This window comes from Talpa occidentalis, unplaced genomic scaffold (assembly GCF_014898055.3).
Source record: "Talpa occidentalis isolate TD23 unplaced genomic scaffold, MPIMG_talOcc4v2.1 talOcc4.13, whole genome shotgun sequence".
Classification (NCBI taxonomy): domain Eukaryota; kingdom Metazoa; phylum Chordata; class Mammalia; order Eulipotyphla; family Talpidae; genus Talpa; species Talpa occidentalis.
Window position 1 is genome coordinate 66,721,330 of NW_023601322.1, and position 15,400 is coordinate 66,736,729.

The window sequence follows — 15,400 nt, forward strand, 5'->3', positions numbered from 1 at the left end:
GGACCCTCGCCCTGCGGCCGGGGATCAAACCAGCACTGCAGAGGCTGCAGGCAGCTTCGCAGCCCAGCGCTCACCGCTGGGCCATCGGGGAGGCCCCTTTTATATTTTTTAAAGATTTATTTATTTATTCATACAAGAGCTGGGGTGCAGGCCAGAGATGCGGGGGTGGTGGGGGTGGTGGTGAGAGGATTCACCAAAGAAAGAGTGGGGAGAAGAACAGGCAGATCTACTGAAATACACTGCTGAGGGGAGCAGCAGACGAGACAGGGGAGGTCTGCTGCGCCATGTGGGTAGCTCCCTGGCTGGGGATCAAGGGATGGAACTTGTGCTGCAAAGGCTGCAGATAGCTTCATAGTGCTGCGTCTTAACCCCTTGAGAACAGGGAGGCCCTGTTCTCCAGGGCCATCATCTCATATATCATCTCATAGATCTCCCTGTTCCTTCACAAGCCTCCCATCTCAGAACCCTTACCAAGCTGATTGTTGTCAGCTAGTTTTTGAAAGTATATTACCTGAATCATCTGCTATATAAATGTCCAGTATTTGTTTTCAACCATTCTAACTTGCTTTATTGCATGTAATTCTCTCACACTACCCCACTTTGTTGAAAATGGCTGTATTTCATCTTTACTTACGGTTGAATGGTATTCCAAAGGGTGACTATACCATATCATATTGATCTAATCATCTATTGGACACATTTCTTTTTTTAAAAAAAGATGCATCACTGGCTGTTTTGTGAATGATGACTTGGAGAGGGGAAGAGTAGAAGCAAGGAGACCAGATAGTAGACTAGGAGACTGAAAAATGGGAGTTTGGTCGGTGGTTTTGAAAACTGAGGGAAATGGATCAATAGGAGATATTTTTTAGAAATAGAACTTAGAGGATTTGCTGACAGATGGAATGTGGGGGGTAGGGGAGCAGACACACTGATTCTGGAGTTCTGACTTTCCTAACTGAATGCAGAGTAGTGTCATTTACTATGTTACCTGAGGAAGGATCATGTTGGAGACAATTTAAAAGTTTGAGGGTAACTATTAGAAATATACATGGCAGTGTCAGTGGGTACTGGATATGTGAATTGAGTTTGGGACCACAGGTAACTGCCTTTTCCAAGTCAGGGGTGTGGTGACAGGTCCACAGGCCAAGGTTGCTGAGCTGCTAGATCCTGGGGGTGCAAGAGTCTGAAGGGCAGACCCTAAAAGTGATAGGGGCTTTCTGGACCACAAGACCTTACGCTCATCTCCCAGTTCAAGACCCTCTCTAGTATTGTTGAGTTTCCATCGGCAAGGGATGGAAACTTGTCTTTTCCTCTCAGTCTGGTTCCTCTGGCTCCAGGCGTCTGGCACACTCCTGCTCACGCTGGCTTTTCCAGTTCAGTGGGAATTGGGAAAAGGTCTGGGGCCTGCCCTGTTTGCCTTCTCCAGATGCATCTTCGCTCAGGCGTCCCAGTGACTCAGTTTCTCTGCTCACAGATGGGTGTCCTCACCATTCCACACTCTCCGAACAGAGACCGGACATCTGCATACGTAAATGAACAACAAGAAATAATTACGGGCTGAGTCAGCGGCTCCACTAGAAATAGAACCCGGGCGTCTTGACTCAGAAACCTGAGGTATCCCCGACCGCCCCGCGGACGCGGCGTCCACTCGGCGGCCAGACCTCTCCGGGCATCGGCAGCAGCAGCGCAGGTCGCGCCGCTGGCCCCTCGCGCGCGGCCGCGGCGCCGCCAACCGGACGGCCGTGGGCGGGGCGGGGCGGGGCGGGGCGAGGGCGGCCGGGCCGGGGGCGGGGCTTCCGCGCGGGCGAGGCTTCCTCGAGTTCCGGAGTCCGGGTCGCTGCCCCGGCTGGAGCGGAGATGCAGCCGCCGCCCCGAAAAGTGAGCTCGGGCTGGGAGTGGGGATTCCTGGCGGGCCGGAGGGAGTGGCGGGGGCGAACGGGGGCCCCCGGCCCGTGGTCGGAGACCGGGAGCGGGAAAGGGTCTGGGCCCAACACTGAAGTAACCGAGGAAACAGCTCAGCCCCTCCCCGGCCCCGCCCCCTCGCTGCTCCCGGAGAGGGGTGTTTTTCTGGTCCTCCTGGCGCCCGGGTCTTCAGTCTTTTCTTACCCCCATAGGTGAAGCCAGTTCAGGAGGTGAAGCTTCGCTTCTTAGAGCAGCTGAGCATCCTTCAGACGCGGCAGCAGAGGGAGGCGGATCTGCTGGAGGACATCAGGTAGCCTCTGCCCCTCTCCTCCGCTGCACATCCCCTCACCTTCTCGGTCTTGGTCTTCATCTTTCCCCCAACCTCTGTCAGTCAAGGCGGGAAGAGGGAGGTATGCCCAGGGCTGAAGAACTCTTTAACCCGCCCGCGCATTCACATCCCTCACCCTAGGCCTGCCTCTCTACATACGTGAAAGAAATTACTCCCCCTCCTACCCTAGCACACATAGGCACACAGGGACCCTTCCTCATCCCCCTCCATTTCACACCATTCCCTTTGCCCCCACTCTCAGGCTTAGGGCAGAATCCTCCTCCCTCTTCCAGACCTGTTGGAAGGCTTGTGGAATCTGTACCCAGGCCCCCATCAATCCTCACCTCCATGCCCACAGATGGTTCTCCAGGGGTGGGGAGGATCCTGCTGAGGCTCTGAGCAATGAGGTGAGGTTGTCCTGCCGCCCCGAGGTGATCTCAAGGACGCTCTCTTCCCTCCCGGTGTAGTCACACTTAGGCTTGGCTCCCCTCTTCCTCCTGCCCAGGCTGAGGAGACATCAAAGGTGGGAGAACAGGATCAAACAGTAACACCAGCCCAAACCTAATTTCCACAGATCCTACAGCAAGCAGAGGGCAGCCATTGAACGGGAGTATGGGCAGGTATGGGACTCCTTTCTCTGAACCTTCCCTTTTGTTCTAGCCTCCATTACTTGACCAGCAAAGTCCCTCCACACATACCCCTATTCTGGTCAATGCCTTGAGTCAGGTGGATTTGTGTCAAATCACTGTTATGCTCCCTGTTAGCTTTATGTATTAGTCGTGTGAGTTTGGACAAGTCACTTAACCTTTCTTGCCTTCAGTTTCTCTCTCTATAAAACAGTAACAATTGTACCTACACATAGGGTTGTTTTAAGGATGGACTAAGCTAGTATTTGTAGAATACTTAGCACAGTGAGTGACACATAATATGGATCCAATAAATGGCATTATGTATTTTTTGTGTAAAAGAACTGGGGTGTAGACCAGAGGTGTGTGTGTGTGGGGGGGGTGAGACGATTCATCAGAGACAGAGTGGGGAGCAAATCAGGTGCATTTACTGAAATACATGGTTAGGGGGAGCAGTGGGCGAGACATGAGAGATCTGCTGCTCCGTATGCGGGTTAGCTCCCTGGCTGGAATCGAACTCAGGCCATAGAGGTGATGGTGCTGAGAGTTAACCCCTAGGCCACCAGGGAGGCCCCATGAATGGCATTGTTATATTCTAATTCTGTATTCTCTCAGTTGGGGACAGTCTTTGAAAGTAAACTGGCTCTATGATGACTTTCCCACTAGGCACTCCAGAAACTGGCTGGGCCATTCCTGAAGAGGGAAGGGCATCGGAGCGGGGAGATGGATAGCAGGTGGGTCCCATGGAGGAGGGGGATGGAGGTCTAGTAAGGGGGAGGGCACATGAGCTGCACACAGAGCTGACACAGCAGCGGGAGAGGAGCTGACCCAGCAAGGACACTGTGGGTGGGGGCGGAGGACATGAGTGATCCTTGTGGCTGAGCTAATGGGCTGATCGATTGATAGACTCCCAGACGCTGGGGGATGGGAAAGCACTCTGTCTGCCATGGTGTTGAGGTGGGGGTGGGGTCTCGTGAAGCTTTGGAGTGCTCCCCTCTCCAACACAGACCTTCTCTGGGGAGAGGCAGGATGGTGTTTGGTGCCTGGCGCTGCCTGCTGGATGCCACCGTGGCCGGGGGCCAAGCCCGGCTCCAGGCGTCTGACCGATACCGTGACCTGGCAGGGGGCACAGGGCGAAGTGCCAAGGAGCAGGTGATTAGGAAGGTACAGTTCAGTGCATGGGGTGAAGGAAGGGCTGACTGGGGCTGGCGGTGGTCTGCGTGAGGACTTTGTGTGTCCATGTCCTTAGGGAGCAGAAAACCTCCAGAGGGCACAGGCTGAAGTGCTGCAGTCTGTTCGGGAACTGAGCCGAAGTCGGAAGTTGTATGGGCAAAGGGAACGAGTGTGGGCCTTGGCACAGGAGAAGGCAGCTGATGTCCAGGCCAGGTGGGGTCATAAGGAGCTTGGGGTCTGGGAGGAGGTGGAGCTTAGGCATTACAACTGGGCCTGACCCTGATTCCTTTCCTTCACAGGCTAAACCGAAGTGACCACGGGCTCTTCCACACTCGAACCAGCCTCCAGAAGCTCAGCACCAAGGTTCTGGGGATGTGGGCATGATTTATATCAAATCCACATGAGTCAGGGCAGGGAAGAGATGGGCCGAGTAGTCTAGGGGTTTGAACCCCAGGGACCTAAGTCCAAGAGGCTGGTGGAATCCAGCTTTCCTATTTCCTCTGTGGGTGACTGCAGTTAACTAACCTGATGTCTCTGAGCTCCATTTTCTTTATCTATAAAGTAGAAATATTTATTTTTGTTCTGTTAGCATGCATTTATTGAAGACTTCTATATACCAGGCTCCTTGCACTCTTCTGTAAACACCGAGGATAAGTGGAGAACCATGGAACCAGTGGAATTCTGGCCCTCACAGCTTGGTTAGGCGAGGCATAGTAAATAAACTCATAAGCAGGTTAAATGAAAACAACAACAAGGTGCTGTGACAGAGGGTAACAGAGGGGTATAATTTAGAGGGAAAGCCTCTTGGAACAGGTGGCCTGAGTGTGGCAAAGGAGCCGGTCATGCAAAGATCTAGGGGAAGAACATTCCAGGGAGAGAAAATGGTGAACACAAAGGCTCTGAGGCGGGACTACTATGTAGGCTCAAAGAACTAAGAGAAGGCTGTTGTGGCTGGTGCACTGTGAGTGAGGGAATGAACATGTGAAAAGAGGTCAGAGAAGTTGCAGAGGCCAGCTCATGCTGGGCTTGATAGATTGTGGTAAGGAGCAGTTGGGACTTCATTTTAAATGTATGCAGAGGCCATTAGGGGATTTGAGCAGGCTTTGTAAGTCTGTGAAGTTTTTATTATAGTGCTGGGTTAAGTACTCAGTGTGAGAATCCATTCTGGATCTGGGTTGGCCTTGAAAGGATGCCAAGATTCCAGGGCTTCCTGTTGACACCTGTTTCCCCCTCCTAGCTATCTACCCAGTCGGCTCAGTACTCCCAGCAGCTGAGAGCGGCCCGCAATGAGTACCTGCTCAACCTGGTGGCCACCAATGCCCACCTTGACCACTACTACCAGGAGGAACTGCCAGCCTTGCTCAAGGCCAGTCCCAGACCAGATGCTCCTACCTCTCAGTAGGGAGGGAGGGGAGGCCTCTCATTGCTTCTCATTACCATTAGGCTAGGTGGTGCTGGGATCCCAGCCTGTCTGGAGGGCGGGGGGTGGGGTGGGGGGAAGAAACATCCTTGGATTCTGCTTCTACCTTGGACACTTAATCCCTCGGAACCCCCAGTTTCCTTATTAGGGGTAACTTCTCTGCCTACTTAGTTAGACCGGTGGGGCTCAAGGGCAAATGGATGTGAAAATGCTTTTTAAACTGTTAAGTGCTGTGTACACGAGGGCCTATTATTAGAAGCAATGATAGTGTCTTATTCCTTCTCTATTTCCCATAATGCGTGTCCAGCGCCAGTCCAAACCTGAACAGGCAGCCTGTTTTGCAGTAGAGACCTGGGGGAAGGTGGTGTCAGTATCTTGGGATTCTCTTTAGGCCCTGGTCAGTGAGCTGTTGGAACACTTGCGGGACCCCCTGACCTTACTGAGCCGCACTGAGCTGGAAGCTGCAGAGATGGCCCTGGAGCACGCCCGCCGTGGCGGGCAGGCAACCTCCCAGGTGAGAGCTGTGACCTGTAAGAGCTTCCTGGAAGTCTTCTCTCCCATTTTGTGACAAAGCAGACCACCCCACTGAATATCTGACCCTTTCCTTCTTACCTTGTCCTCTTCCAAAAGGGGCTGGGAATAGATGGAGAGAGGGAGCTAGTTAGTGAGTGACTTTAACTTTTCCCAACCCCCAGGTAAGCTGGGAACAGGATCTGAAGCTCTTTCTTCAGGAGCCTGGAGTATTTTCCCCCACACCACCTCAGCAGTTCCAGCCAGCAGGGACTGATCAGGTGAGACCTTCCTGTTTGCTGGAACCAAGCCATTGTAAAGAGAACTATGGTTTAGGCCTCTTGCCATTGTCCTTGTCCTGTTAGTTAACTTAGGGACTGTTGCAGAGGGGGTGTTTCACAATTCCCCCTTACCTCCTTCCTACCAGGACACAAATTAACAGATTTCATTTTCCTGTGTCCCTTCACTGCCCTGTCCTCTTCATTCCCTCTCTGGCCCTCAACCCAGATCCCATTTGTGGGACTCTATGTCCACAGACATAGGTGTGTGCCCCACCTCTTAGCCCCTGTTCCTGGAGGTTGGGGACAGAGCCAGGAAACAAAGGTGGGAACTGGAGGGAAAGGGAGTAGAGAAGGAGCAGCATCTGACCTTCCTTTCTGCATCCCTTTCCTTCAGGTGTATGCCCTCGAGCTGGAGGGAGGCGCAGGAGGTGTGGCTGGGGAGAGCGGCCTTGAGAAAGAGATTCAGCGCTGGGCCAGCCGGGCTGCCCGAGACTACAAGATCCAGAACCATGGGCGTCGGGTGAGGTGGGGGTGTAGGTGTCGTTGGTGGGCAAGAGGCTGAGAGATAAGGGTCCTAAGAGATGAGTCACTGGGGATGTCATTGTCCCTTTTAAGCCAACATTGTGGCACAGTAATTAAAAGCAACTTTTGTAGCTGGAGCCACATAGGTTCAAATCCTGCTCTGTTACTTCCGAGTTATGTAATCCTGTGCAAGGGAAGTGACTTAATTTCTCTGATCTCAGTTTCCTCATCATTCAAGTGGGACTCACAGTACCACCCACCTCCTAGGGAAGATTGGATGACATAATGCATGTGTAGTAACTAGCACAGTGCCAGGTCCACAGTGACTTGCGCCCCATGGCATCTCCACCCACCCTGGCCTCTGCTTTCCAACCAGGTACTACAACGGCTGGAGCAAAGGAGGCTGCAGGCTCCAGGGCGGGAGGCTCCAGGCATCGAACAGCGGCTACAGGAAGTGAGGGAGAGCATCCAGCGGGCACAGGTGAGGTACAGCCCTGGGGTTTAGGGCATTTGAATCTCACCCCATTGGGTAACACCTCTTCTACCCCTCTGTCTGCTGGTGTGGGGGGATGGATATATTTGGGCAGCTTCCACTCACTTCCCAAAGGCATGCCCAGCCATAGCCTGGATTGATCCCTTTCCCCCACGCCAGGTGAGCCAGGTGAAGGGTGCTGCCCGGTTGGCCCTGCTGCAAGGGGCTGGCTTGGATGTGCAACACTGGCTGAATCCAGCCATGACCCAGGCCCAGGAAGAGATGGAGCAGGAGCGACGGCTTAGTGAGGCCCGGCTGTCCCAGAGGGACCTCTCTCCCACGGTGAGTGCCCTCCGCTCCTTTTCCACACCTATGCAGGAGGCTAAAGCTGCCCAGTGAAGGACAACCCCTATAACGTGGGAATCGCCATAATACCTGAGTCAGAGAGCTGTTGTGAGGCTTAAGTGAAGTCATTTAAGTATTATTCTTTGTGTAGTTTGCAGCAGAGTCCTCAACAAACTTTTATTATGAGTATAGGAGTATAGCCTTATGAACTAAGGCTCTTGGGCAGACTGTAAATAGTTCCAGTGCCAGTCTCTCCACCTTCTAGCCATGTGATCTTGGAAAGTGACTTCACCTTTCTGAGCCTCATTTTCCTCATAAGTAAAATGAGGTTGATAGTTAGACAAAGTAACATTGGGTTACTATGGAGATTAAATGAGATGATATACAGAAGATACTTAGTTTTGCGCCTGGCACATCATAAGCACTCAGTTGTAATTCTCTGGTTATTGTTACCATTATCCTGCTCTGTGACTTTGCTTGGAATACATGGTGAACACCTTGGAGGTGTTCTTGAGGGGGTAGGGATGGAGCTACAGGAGCTCCAATGGGTACAAGCGTGGACTCCACAATGCTGTCTGTTCTTTGCCCCCACTAGGCTGAGGATGCTGAGCTCTCTGACTTTGAAGAATGTGAGGAGACCGGGGAGCTCTTTGAGGAACCCACCCCTGCAACGCTGGCCACCAGGCCCCTCCCATGCCCTGCACATGTGGTGTTTGGCTATCAGGTGTGAATGGCAGTGGGCACTTCAGACCTGTAGGGATGGGTGGGGGTCAGCCAAGTCCTGAATCCTTCCTTGTGGGGCCCAGGCAGGGCACGAGGACGAGCTGACCATCACAGAGGGCGAGTGGCTGGAAGTCATAGAGGAGGGAGATGCTGATGAATGGGTCAAGGTGGGTATGGACCCTGGACTCTGATCTTGACAGAGGGACAGGGGGAGGGACTTCTCTGTGGTCCACAAGGACCCAGCCAGGCTAACGAGAAGCCTGAGTGGAGGAAGACCAGGGCCATGGACTGCTGAGCCAAGTCTGCTCTTTGTTCACATTGCTGGGTGAGCAGGCTCGGAACCAGCATGGCGAGGTAGGCTTTGTCCCTGAGCGATACCTCAATTTCCCGGACCTCTCCTTCCCTGAGAGCAGCCATGACAGCGACAATCCCTCAGGTGCAGAGCCTACAGGTAAGAAAGGGTAATCTTGGGGGCCCTGTATAGAGGAGAGTTACTGAGTAGTTGTGACCCTGGGGTGTCATGGTTACCACCTAGGATATCATCATCCCTCTTTCCCCCTCGTCATCTCTCCTGACCTTCTGCAGCTTTCCTGGCCCGCGCCCTGTATAGCTACACAGGGCAGAGCGCAGAGGAGCTGAGCTTCCCTGAGGGGGCGCTCATCCGCCTGCTGCCTCGTGTCCAGGATGGAGTGGATGATGGCTTCTGGAGGGGAGAATTTGGGGGCCGTGTTGGAGTCTTCCCTTCCCTGCTGGTGGAGGAGTTGCTCGGTCCCCCAGGGCCATCTGAACTCTCAGACCCTGAACAGGTGAGGCTTCCAACCCAGGGACCTCTGGGTTGACTTTCCCATCCCAGTGAGGCCCCGTATTCCTCTTAATGTTTGCTACCTCTCTCCAGGTTTACCTTCTATAGTGGCTTGGCCTCCCTCTCTCCTTTGGCTGGGCAGAGAAAAGGGAAATCATGGCAGTCTTCGTCAGAGTTCAGTGGTCCTACTTTAGTGTTGAATCAATTTCAGTTCAGATTCCTATCACGTTACCGTGGGCAGTGATTTGACCTCTCTGAGCTTGTTTCTTCATGTGAAAAATGGAGATAATGATATCTATTCAACAGGCTAACTATTGTGATTAGAGATAATGAGGTAAAGCCCTTAGCAGAGTGGCCATAGAAGGCACTTAACCTGACCATCACCCTCAACATAGGAATCGTAAAAACTCTACGTCATGGGGTGCGGTGAGGAATGAGAGGATTCCTGCATATAAAAATCTAGTGGAATGCCTGGGACATAATGTTAATACATATTAGCTGTTGAAATTTGTACCAGCTACAACTCCCACCCAGATGCAAGCATTTGGCCACTCTCTGTGTTGGGAAGTGATGGGACACGGACTAAAGGTGGGATGAGAGGAAATGCTGGTGAGACCTTGCTACATGCCAGGAATAACTCTTTGCCCCATCCTCAGGTGCTGCCATCCCCCTCTCCTCCCAGCTTCTCCCCTCCTGCACCCACTTCTGCTTTGGATGGGCCTCCTGCACCTGTGCTTCCTGGGGGTGAGTACAGTGTATTAGGGGTCCTGGAAGTGGGAGAGACAGCAAGACAGAGGCTGCCTGGGACTCCTTGGTGACAAGTGGCTGTTCTGCCTGCCCTCAGGAGCCTCCTCCGTCATCCATGATGGTGAGGAATGTGGGCTTTGCAGCCAGACTCACTGTTCAAACTCCATTCTATGACTTCTTAGTGTATGATTGGGGTAGACTGTTTAACCTGCCTGGACCTTTACAGACTGAGGAGAAAGGTCTCAACCTCATTGAGTTGTAGAGTTAAAAAGATGTCCAAAGGGTGTCCAGCTGTGTACCTAGCACATAGCAAGCACACAAGCAGTAGGTGTTCTCTCATTATTGTTTAAAAATTAGCTAGCTTCTCCACGGTGTTTTCTTTGCATCCATCCTCTGCTCTTAGGGTTTTGGAATCCTGCAAACACCTTGCTTTGTGTCATTTTCCTTTTTTGGAATGCCCACCTTTTCTAAAACCTTTGGTTCTCCCAGCTCCTTCACAGCGCCTCTCTTCCTGAGCCAGGAGATCCCCTGTGAGCATTTTCTGCACCCCTTTCTTCAGCACCCATAGTTCACATTGAATGATGTAGCACTCAGTCAGTCATTGTGTGTTTGTTGGCCTTCCATTATCAGGTTCCTGTCAGCCAGTGGGGCAGAGGTGCATGGATCCCACCTCCCCTTTTCTGGTATCTTGAGGGAAAGCTGGTTTTACAGCAGGTGTCCAACAATTGTTGAGGATGGATGGATTTTATGACCCAAGTTTGTGACTATATATTAACTCAACAAAGATTTACAGAGTGCTGTTGTCTTAAGTGTGGGAGATAAAGCAGTGAACAAAAGGTCTGGAGACTGACTTGTGGTTCTTGTTTCCAGACCAAGACCTAGACTGTCCTGGATCCCTGAGCATGATGGTACCTCGACTCAGGCCGGTAAGGGCCCTTCCGTTGGAGGAGAATGTGTGGAGAGGAGTTATTCCAACTTTCTTGCTTTATCTGTGGGGCTGAGGGAATGGATAGGGATACCCCCTATCTTCCCAGAGAGGCCTCTGGAGCACTAACTGTGTGTTCCCTACAGATGCGTCCACCACCTCCCCCACCAGCTAAAGCCCCGGATCCTGGCCACCCAGATCCCCTCACCTGAAGTCAAGGGGATCACTACTCCCCAGTGCTGCTGCTGTCCCTGTCTTCACGCTGTCAAGGACCACCCCCTCAATGATCTGGAGCAACAGCCAAAAGCTGGAATCCCCCATTTCTACTCTCACCTTCAGGGAGAGAAACTTCCCCTTTCCCCATTTTGGGGGCCAGAACCCACTTCTTTTTCCCCATCATCTTTCTATCTCTAGGGCTGGAACTACTCTCTTTTGCTACCACCCTATTTCTAGGGTGGTTCAATACGCTGAAATCTCTGGGGCTAGAACCCATCCCCAAAAGTCTTGAGTGGCTCCAGCCCATCTGTGTATCCACCCTGGCTCTGTGGCCCACCCCACTCCAGATGCCAGGGTCACTGTGGTTGGGGGCTGTTAGAAGGAGCTGGAGCCAGTATGCGAAGCAGCTGTAATGGTCTGAGCGGATTTATTGACAGTGAATAAAGGGCACAAAGCCCAAGCCAGGGCCTGGACCTCTTGTGCCAAGAGGGCAGGGGGCCTAAGGTGCTATTGCTTTAGAGGCCCGCCAAGGGCAGGGGCCTGCTCCCAGCTGTCACGCTCTAGCATATGGAGCGAGATGATAGGGAAGGCAGGTTAGGCAGCCTGTTGGCAGGCAGGGGAGGGGGATGAGACAGAGATGGGGGCTGGGGGGTACTTCTCCTGAGATCCCCCAGCCTGAGACCATGCAACTCCAGGTGGAAGTAGGGCTGGTCCCTCAGCAGGAGGGCAGTGCTGTCCAGTGGAAAGGAGAGGCTTCAAGCCCACCCATTCCCTGGCCCTGCCAGCTGGTAGTCAATCAGTCAGCACAAAGAAGAATGAGGCTTGGAAGAGAGGAAGGGTAACAGTATTGCCTTCTATTCAAGCTGTGCCTCAGCTTTCCCCCAGGGCTGCAGAACCTTCCCCATCCCCATTACCCACCACCAAACCAAGGACTTTGTAGTAAAGGTTAAGCCTACAATTTATGCCGGGAATTCAGGAAGCTGGTGGGCTTAGGTAGTGTTATCTAGGGTGGGATGATGGGATTATCTGGGTTGGGCCTCAGGCCGACTCACCTCACACACCTCCTGTTCCTCGTGGGGAGGATACCTGAGAGAGAGGAGGGTAAGCGATGGGAGAACAGGAGGTGGGTTGTTATCAGTGCCCCCAGAGTTGAACCCATCACAGCCCATCATCTTCATACCTGGTGGTCAGAGGTGTCCAATTTGCTTGGCTGTCCATTTGCCTCCTGACTGGTGGGCCCTGGGCTTGGGTCTTTCCCTCTGGCCCCCAGTGTTGGCTCTGAAGAGGCTCCAGGGTTCCCCTCAAGTGTACGAGGGACTAGGCTGCTGTCCCTGAGTCCTCCATTCTGTACTGGTGGGGTGGCAAGGGCCTGGGGCCTCTCAGGGGGCAGGTTCTCAATGACAGGTGTCCCTGCCCCGGGCTGCCCTCCCCCAGACCCTTGACCACCTCCTGGGTCCTGCCCCCCACAAGAACCCCAGCTCCTGTCTGTGGGGGAGCCATCGCGATGCTCATGCAGCCCATAGCGCTTCTCAATGTGTGTCACCCGGAACCTGGGAGAGGAATGAACAGTGGGGCTTAGGAATACATCTCAGAGGCTGCTTGGCCCTTCCCTCTAGCCAGGGACATCCTGGAGTTGATGGGCACTTCCCTCTGACCTAGGGCAGGAGACACATCCTCAGTTTGTGAGGCACATTGTGAGGCCTGACTCCTGCACTGGGGCTCATCTTTGAAATCAGAGGCCTGATCTTTGGGGCTCCCACCTCAACCTCCCTTTTCCCTGGGGCACTTTATCCCCACCTGCCCACAGAAAACACGGTGGTCTCCCCAGGCCGGGGACGGCTCTTTCCTTCCTTGGAACGTCCCTGACGGACAAGTGGGGGCCTCTTGTTGCGGCTGCAGTGGATGCAAGGGGCTGCAGAGCCCAGGTGCACTGTGTGATGATGCGAGGGGGCTCCGTCCTGGAGGCTGGAGGTGGCATCCACGCTGGACAGTAGGGAGGAGGGGAGCAGGGGTGACATGGCCATTTTCCTTCTTGTTCCATTTGCTTCTTTCAGAGATGCCCCACTTTCCCCAGGCCACAACATTCTTTCTCTTGTCTTTAATAAACTCAGTATTAAGATGTTAGTGACCATATGTTTTCCCTCCCGGGCTATTTGGTAAAGAGGGTAATATTTAACCCAGAGGTGTGTGGACTAAACATGGTGATCTCCAGATGGAAGATAGGGTTTGACAGACTCACAATTTCTACAGAGCTTTCTTCCTATAGATTAATTAGCCTTGCCCTCCCACCCCACCCCAAACATGCAAGGAGACTGGGAGAGGATTGTGCTGGAGGAGAGGGTACTCTCCAAGGCAAGCGAAGTCATGCTGGCCCTTGTTTCCAGCTCACCTGGACAGCTGCACTGTCCCTTCTCCTTCACTATCCCCCAGCATCTCCTTCAAGGCCTCAGCATTGGCTGAGGGGAGAAGGAAAAGAGGGAGTCAGTGGAGGTGGAGGTCAGGGCAAGAGAAAGTCAGGGGTTGAGGAGCAAGGGGCTAGCTCAAACCCACCTTCATTTTGGATGATGCAGCGAACAATCCTCTCTACTGTGTCCTCATTCACGTCATCGTCCTCAGCTGAAGGATGAGAGGGGTTGGCAAGGAAGGGGAAAATGAGTCAGCTTTAGGAGGACATTACTTGGTGGCTTCTGTGGCTTTTTCCTCAAAACATACCCTTTTGCCTACTTGCCATCATGCTGGATGTTAGCATTTCAGGGGGCAGGACAGAAAAAATAGGGAAGTCAATGGGAGCCAAGACTACCATCAGTGGGCCCTACCACCTTCTGCCTGCTCTAGTCTAGCTTTCAAGATGGTGTCTTCCCACTTGCTGACTCAAGAAAACATCTCTAGGCTACCTGAAGGTTTGGTCAGGGTTTGGCCTGGGCCTGTTGGCTAGGAAGCCAAAAAGAAGTGTGAGGAGAGGGAAAAAGGAGAAAAATGAGCCAGATTCCGGGCTCTTCACTCACGAGGCTGGAGCTGGGCATCGTCAGGCTCTGAACCCCTCGAGGTGCGGCAGCGGTAGCCCTTCTTCTTAAGCACGTGGCAGATCATAAAGCCTACAAGGCCCATGAGGAAGAAGACCAGCACAAGCAGGAAGAGCATATACAGCCCATGCTGGGGCGGTTCCAGGTCAGGCTGTGGTTCCGACATGAGGCCCTGGAGGGCGAGCGCGGGCCAGGGTGCCTCCTGGGGTTAGGGGGCTGCAGCTAAGGGTGGGGGTGGGGACAAGAATGCCATCCTCAGGATCCTAGGAGGTCCAGCCCCACCCTCTACCCAACCAGGGAGCTGTCCCAGGGATGGGTGCTGGTCCGGACCAGGAGTACCAGACGGCCGCTGCTCAAGCCCTCTTCCCCGACCCTGGTCTCTCTTTCCCGACGCCCCAGAACATTCCCCACTCTCCAGCTTGTCCTGCGCTTCCGTCCCTCCCAAGGACACTGCAGCGCGCGATGGGACAGAATTCTCAGGCGGCCGGCGAAAGAATCTCGCCTGAGTCAGCGTCTGCACCTCCTCCGTGCGGGCCTGAGCCAGGCCTCTGCTGCCCCCTCCCCTGCCTGGACTCTGGAACACCCCTTCCCCCACGTCGGATCCTCCCATCCTAACCACCTGGCCCACCCGGTACCGGTGGTGTGCTTCTGGTTTCGGCTCCGGCTCCGGTTCTGGCTTCAGGGGCGTCCTAGTCCGGCTCAGGGCCCCCGACGCGCTCCCGGCGCTCATCCCTTGCTTCCTCCCCCTCCCCCCTCCGCCGCCTCACCGGCTCGGGGTTGCCGCTGCGGATACCGGCGCCGCGGCAGGCGGGGGGAGGGAAGGGAGGAGAGGGACGCGGACCGGCTGGAAGCAGCGGACGGCTCCGGGACGACTGCGGCTCTGGGAAGGGGAGGAGATGGGGGCACCGCAGCAGCCGCCCTGTGTTCCCAAATCCTTCGCTCGTGGCGGACCTGGCACCAAGGGGCGGAGCGCAGGTGTGCGGGGCGGAGAGCCAGGGCCCTGCGCGCCTGTGAGCGCCGGTGTGGGGCGCGCGTGACTGCCCTGCCCCCCCTCCCCGTCGCGGGCGGGAGTGCGACTCCGAGCCCGGCCCGGGTGGGGAGGACAGGCGGTCTGGCGAGGGGGCACTCCACTGCTTTGCCCGGCGCGCCTGGCCCAGTTGCTGCCCTCAGACGCTCCGGCCGCGGGGACAATCAGGAATCTTCCCAGCGGACCCGGGAGAGCCGGCTCTCCGCAGCTGAGATGGGCGGCGCGCTGGTTCTCCGGAGCCTCCTAGAGAAGTGCCCACGACCCGCTTGGGGCAGGAGGCTGGTCGGGCTGGCTCGGCTTCCCAAGGACTTGACCCTCGTCCAGGAGGAAAAGGCCCTTGCATGCTAGGACCGACGCT

The 15,400-nt window shown here is 54.5% G+C and overlaps 2 protein-coding genes across 3 annotated transcripts; one reads left to right on the forward strand and one right to left on the reverse strand.

Moving 5' to 3' along the window:
- The first annotated feature begins 1,815 nt into the window (after positions 1–1,815).
- FCHSD1 (FCH and double SH3 domains 1) lies at positions 1,816–13,198 on the forward strand. Of its 2 annotated transcripts, none has more exons than XM_037509070.2 (20): positions 1,816–1,878; positions 2,115–2,212; positions 2,805–2,850; positions 3,523–3,590; positions 3,864–4,020; positions 4,106–4,242; positions 4,329–4,392; positions 5,267–5,395; positions 5,841–5,963; positions 6,145–6,240; positions 6,635–6,760; positions 7,139–7,243; positions 7,415–7,576; positions 8,175–8,303; positions 8,386–8,469; positions 8,636–8,753; positions 8,888–9,108; positions 9,761–9,848; positions 10,722–10,777; positions 10,923–13,198. In XM_037509070.2, the coding sequence occupies exons 1-20, from the start codon at positions 1,858–1,860 to the stop codon at positions 10,986–10,988; spliced, it is 2,094 nt and encodes a 697-aa protein (XP_037364967.1). In that variant the 5' UTR covers positions 1,816–1,857; the 3' UTR covers positions 10,989–13,198. The 2 variants fall into 2 exon arrangements, with proteins under 2 accessions (XP_037364967.1, XP_037364968.1); XM_037509071.2 differs by having other exon boundaries at positions 3,885–4,020.
- Positions 11,099–14,984, reverse strand: RELL2 (RELT like 2). The gene is made up of 8 exons (XM_037509072.2): positions 14,651–14,984; positions 13,998–14,237; positions 13,543–13,608; positions 13,382–13,448; positions 12,790–12,975; positions 12,173–12,542; positions 12,045–12,078; positions 11,099–11,813 (listed from the first exon to the last, which is right to left on the reverse strand). Exons 2-7 carry the CDS (start codon positions 14,179–14,181, stop codon positions 12,046–12,048), a joined length of 906 nt encoding a protein of 301 aa, XP_037364969.1. The 5' UTR covers positions 14,182–14,237; positions 14,651–14,984; the 3' UTR covers positions 11,099–11,813; position 12,045.
- Positions 14,985–15,400: the final 416 nt, after the last annotated feature.

Coding starts and splice junctions, on each gene's coding strand:
- RELL2 (XM_037509072.2), bottom strand. CDS start 14,181: ATGTCGGAACCACAGCCTGACCTGGAACCGCCCCAGCATGGGCTGTAT. Junction 13,609..13,997: donor CGATGCCCAGCTCCAGCCTC/GTGAGTGAAGAG, acceptor CTCATCCTTCAG/CTGAGGACGATGACGTGAAT. Junction 13,449..13,542: donor CTGCATCATCCAAAATGAAG/GTGGGTTTGAGC, acceptor TTCTCCCCTCAG/CCAATGCTGAGGCCTTGAAG.
- FCHSD1 (XM_037509070.2), top strand. CDS start 1,858: ATGCAGCCGCCGCCCCGAAAA. Junction 4,393..5,266: donor TCCAGAAGCTCAGCACCAAG/GTTCTGGGGATG, acceptor TCCCCCTCCTAG/CTATCTACCCAGTCGGCTCA. Junction 8,304..8,385: donor ATGTGGTGTTTGGCTATCAG/GTGTGAATGGCA, acceptor TGTGGGGCCCAG/GCAGGGCACGAGGACGAGCT.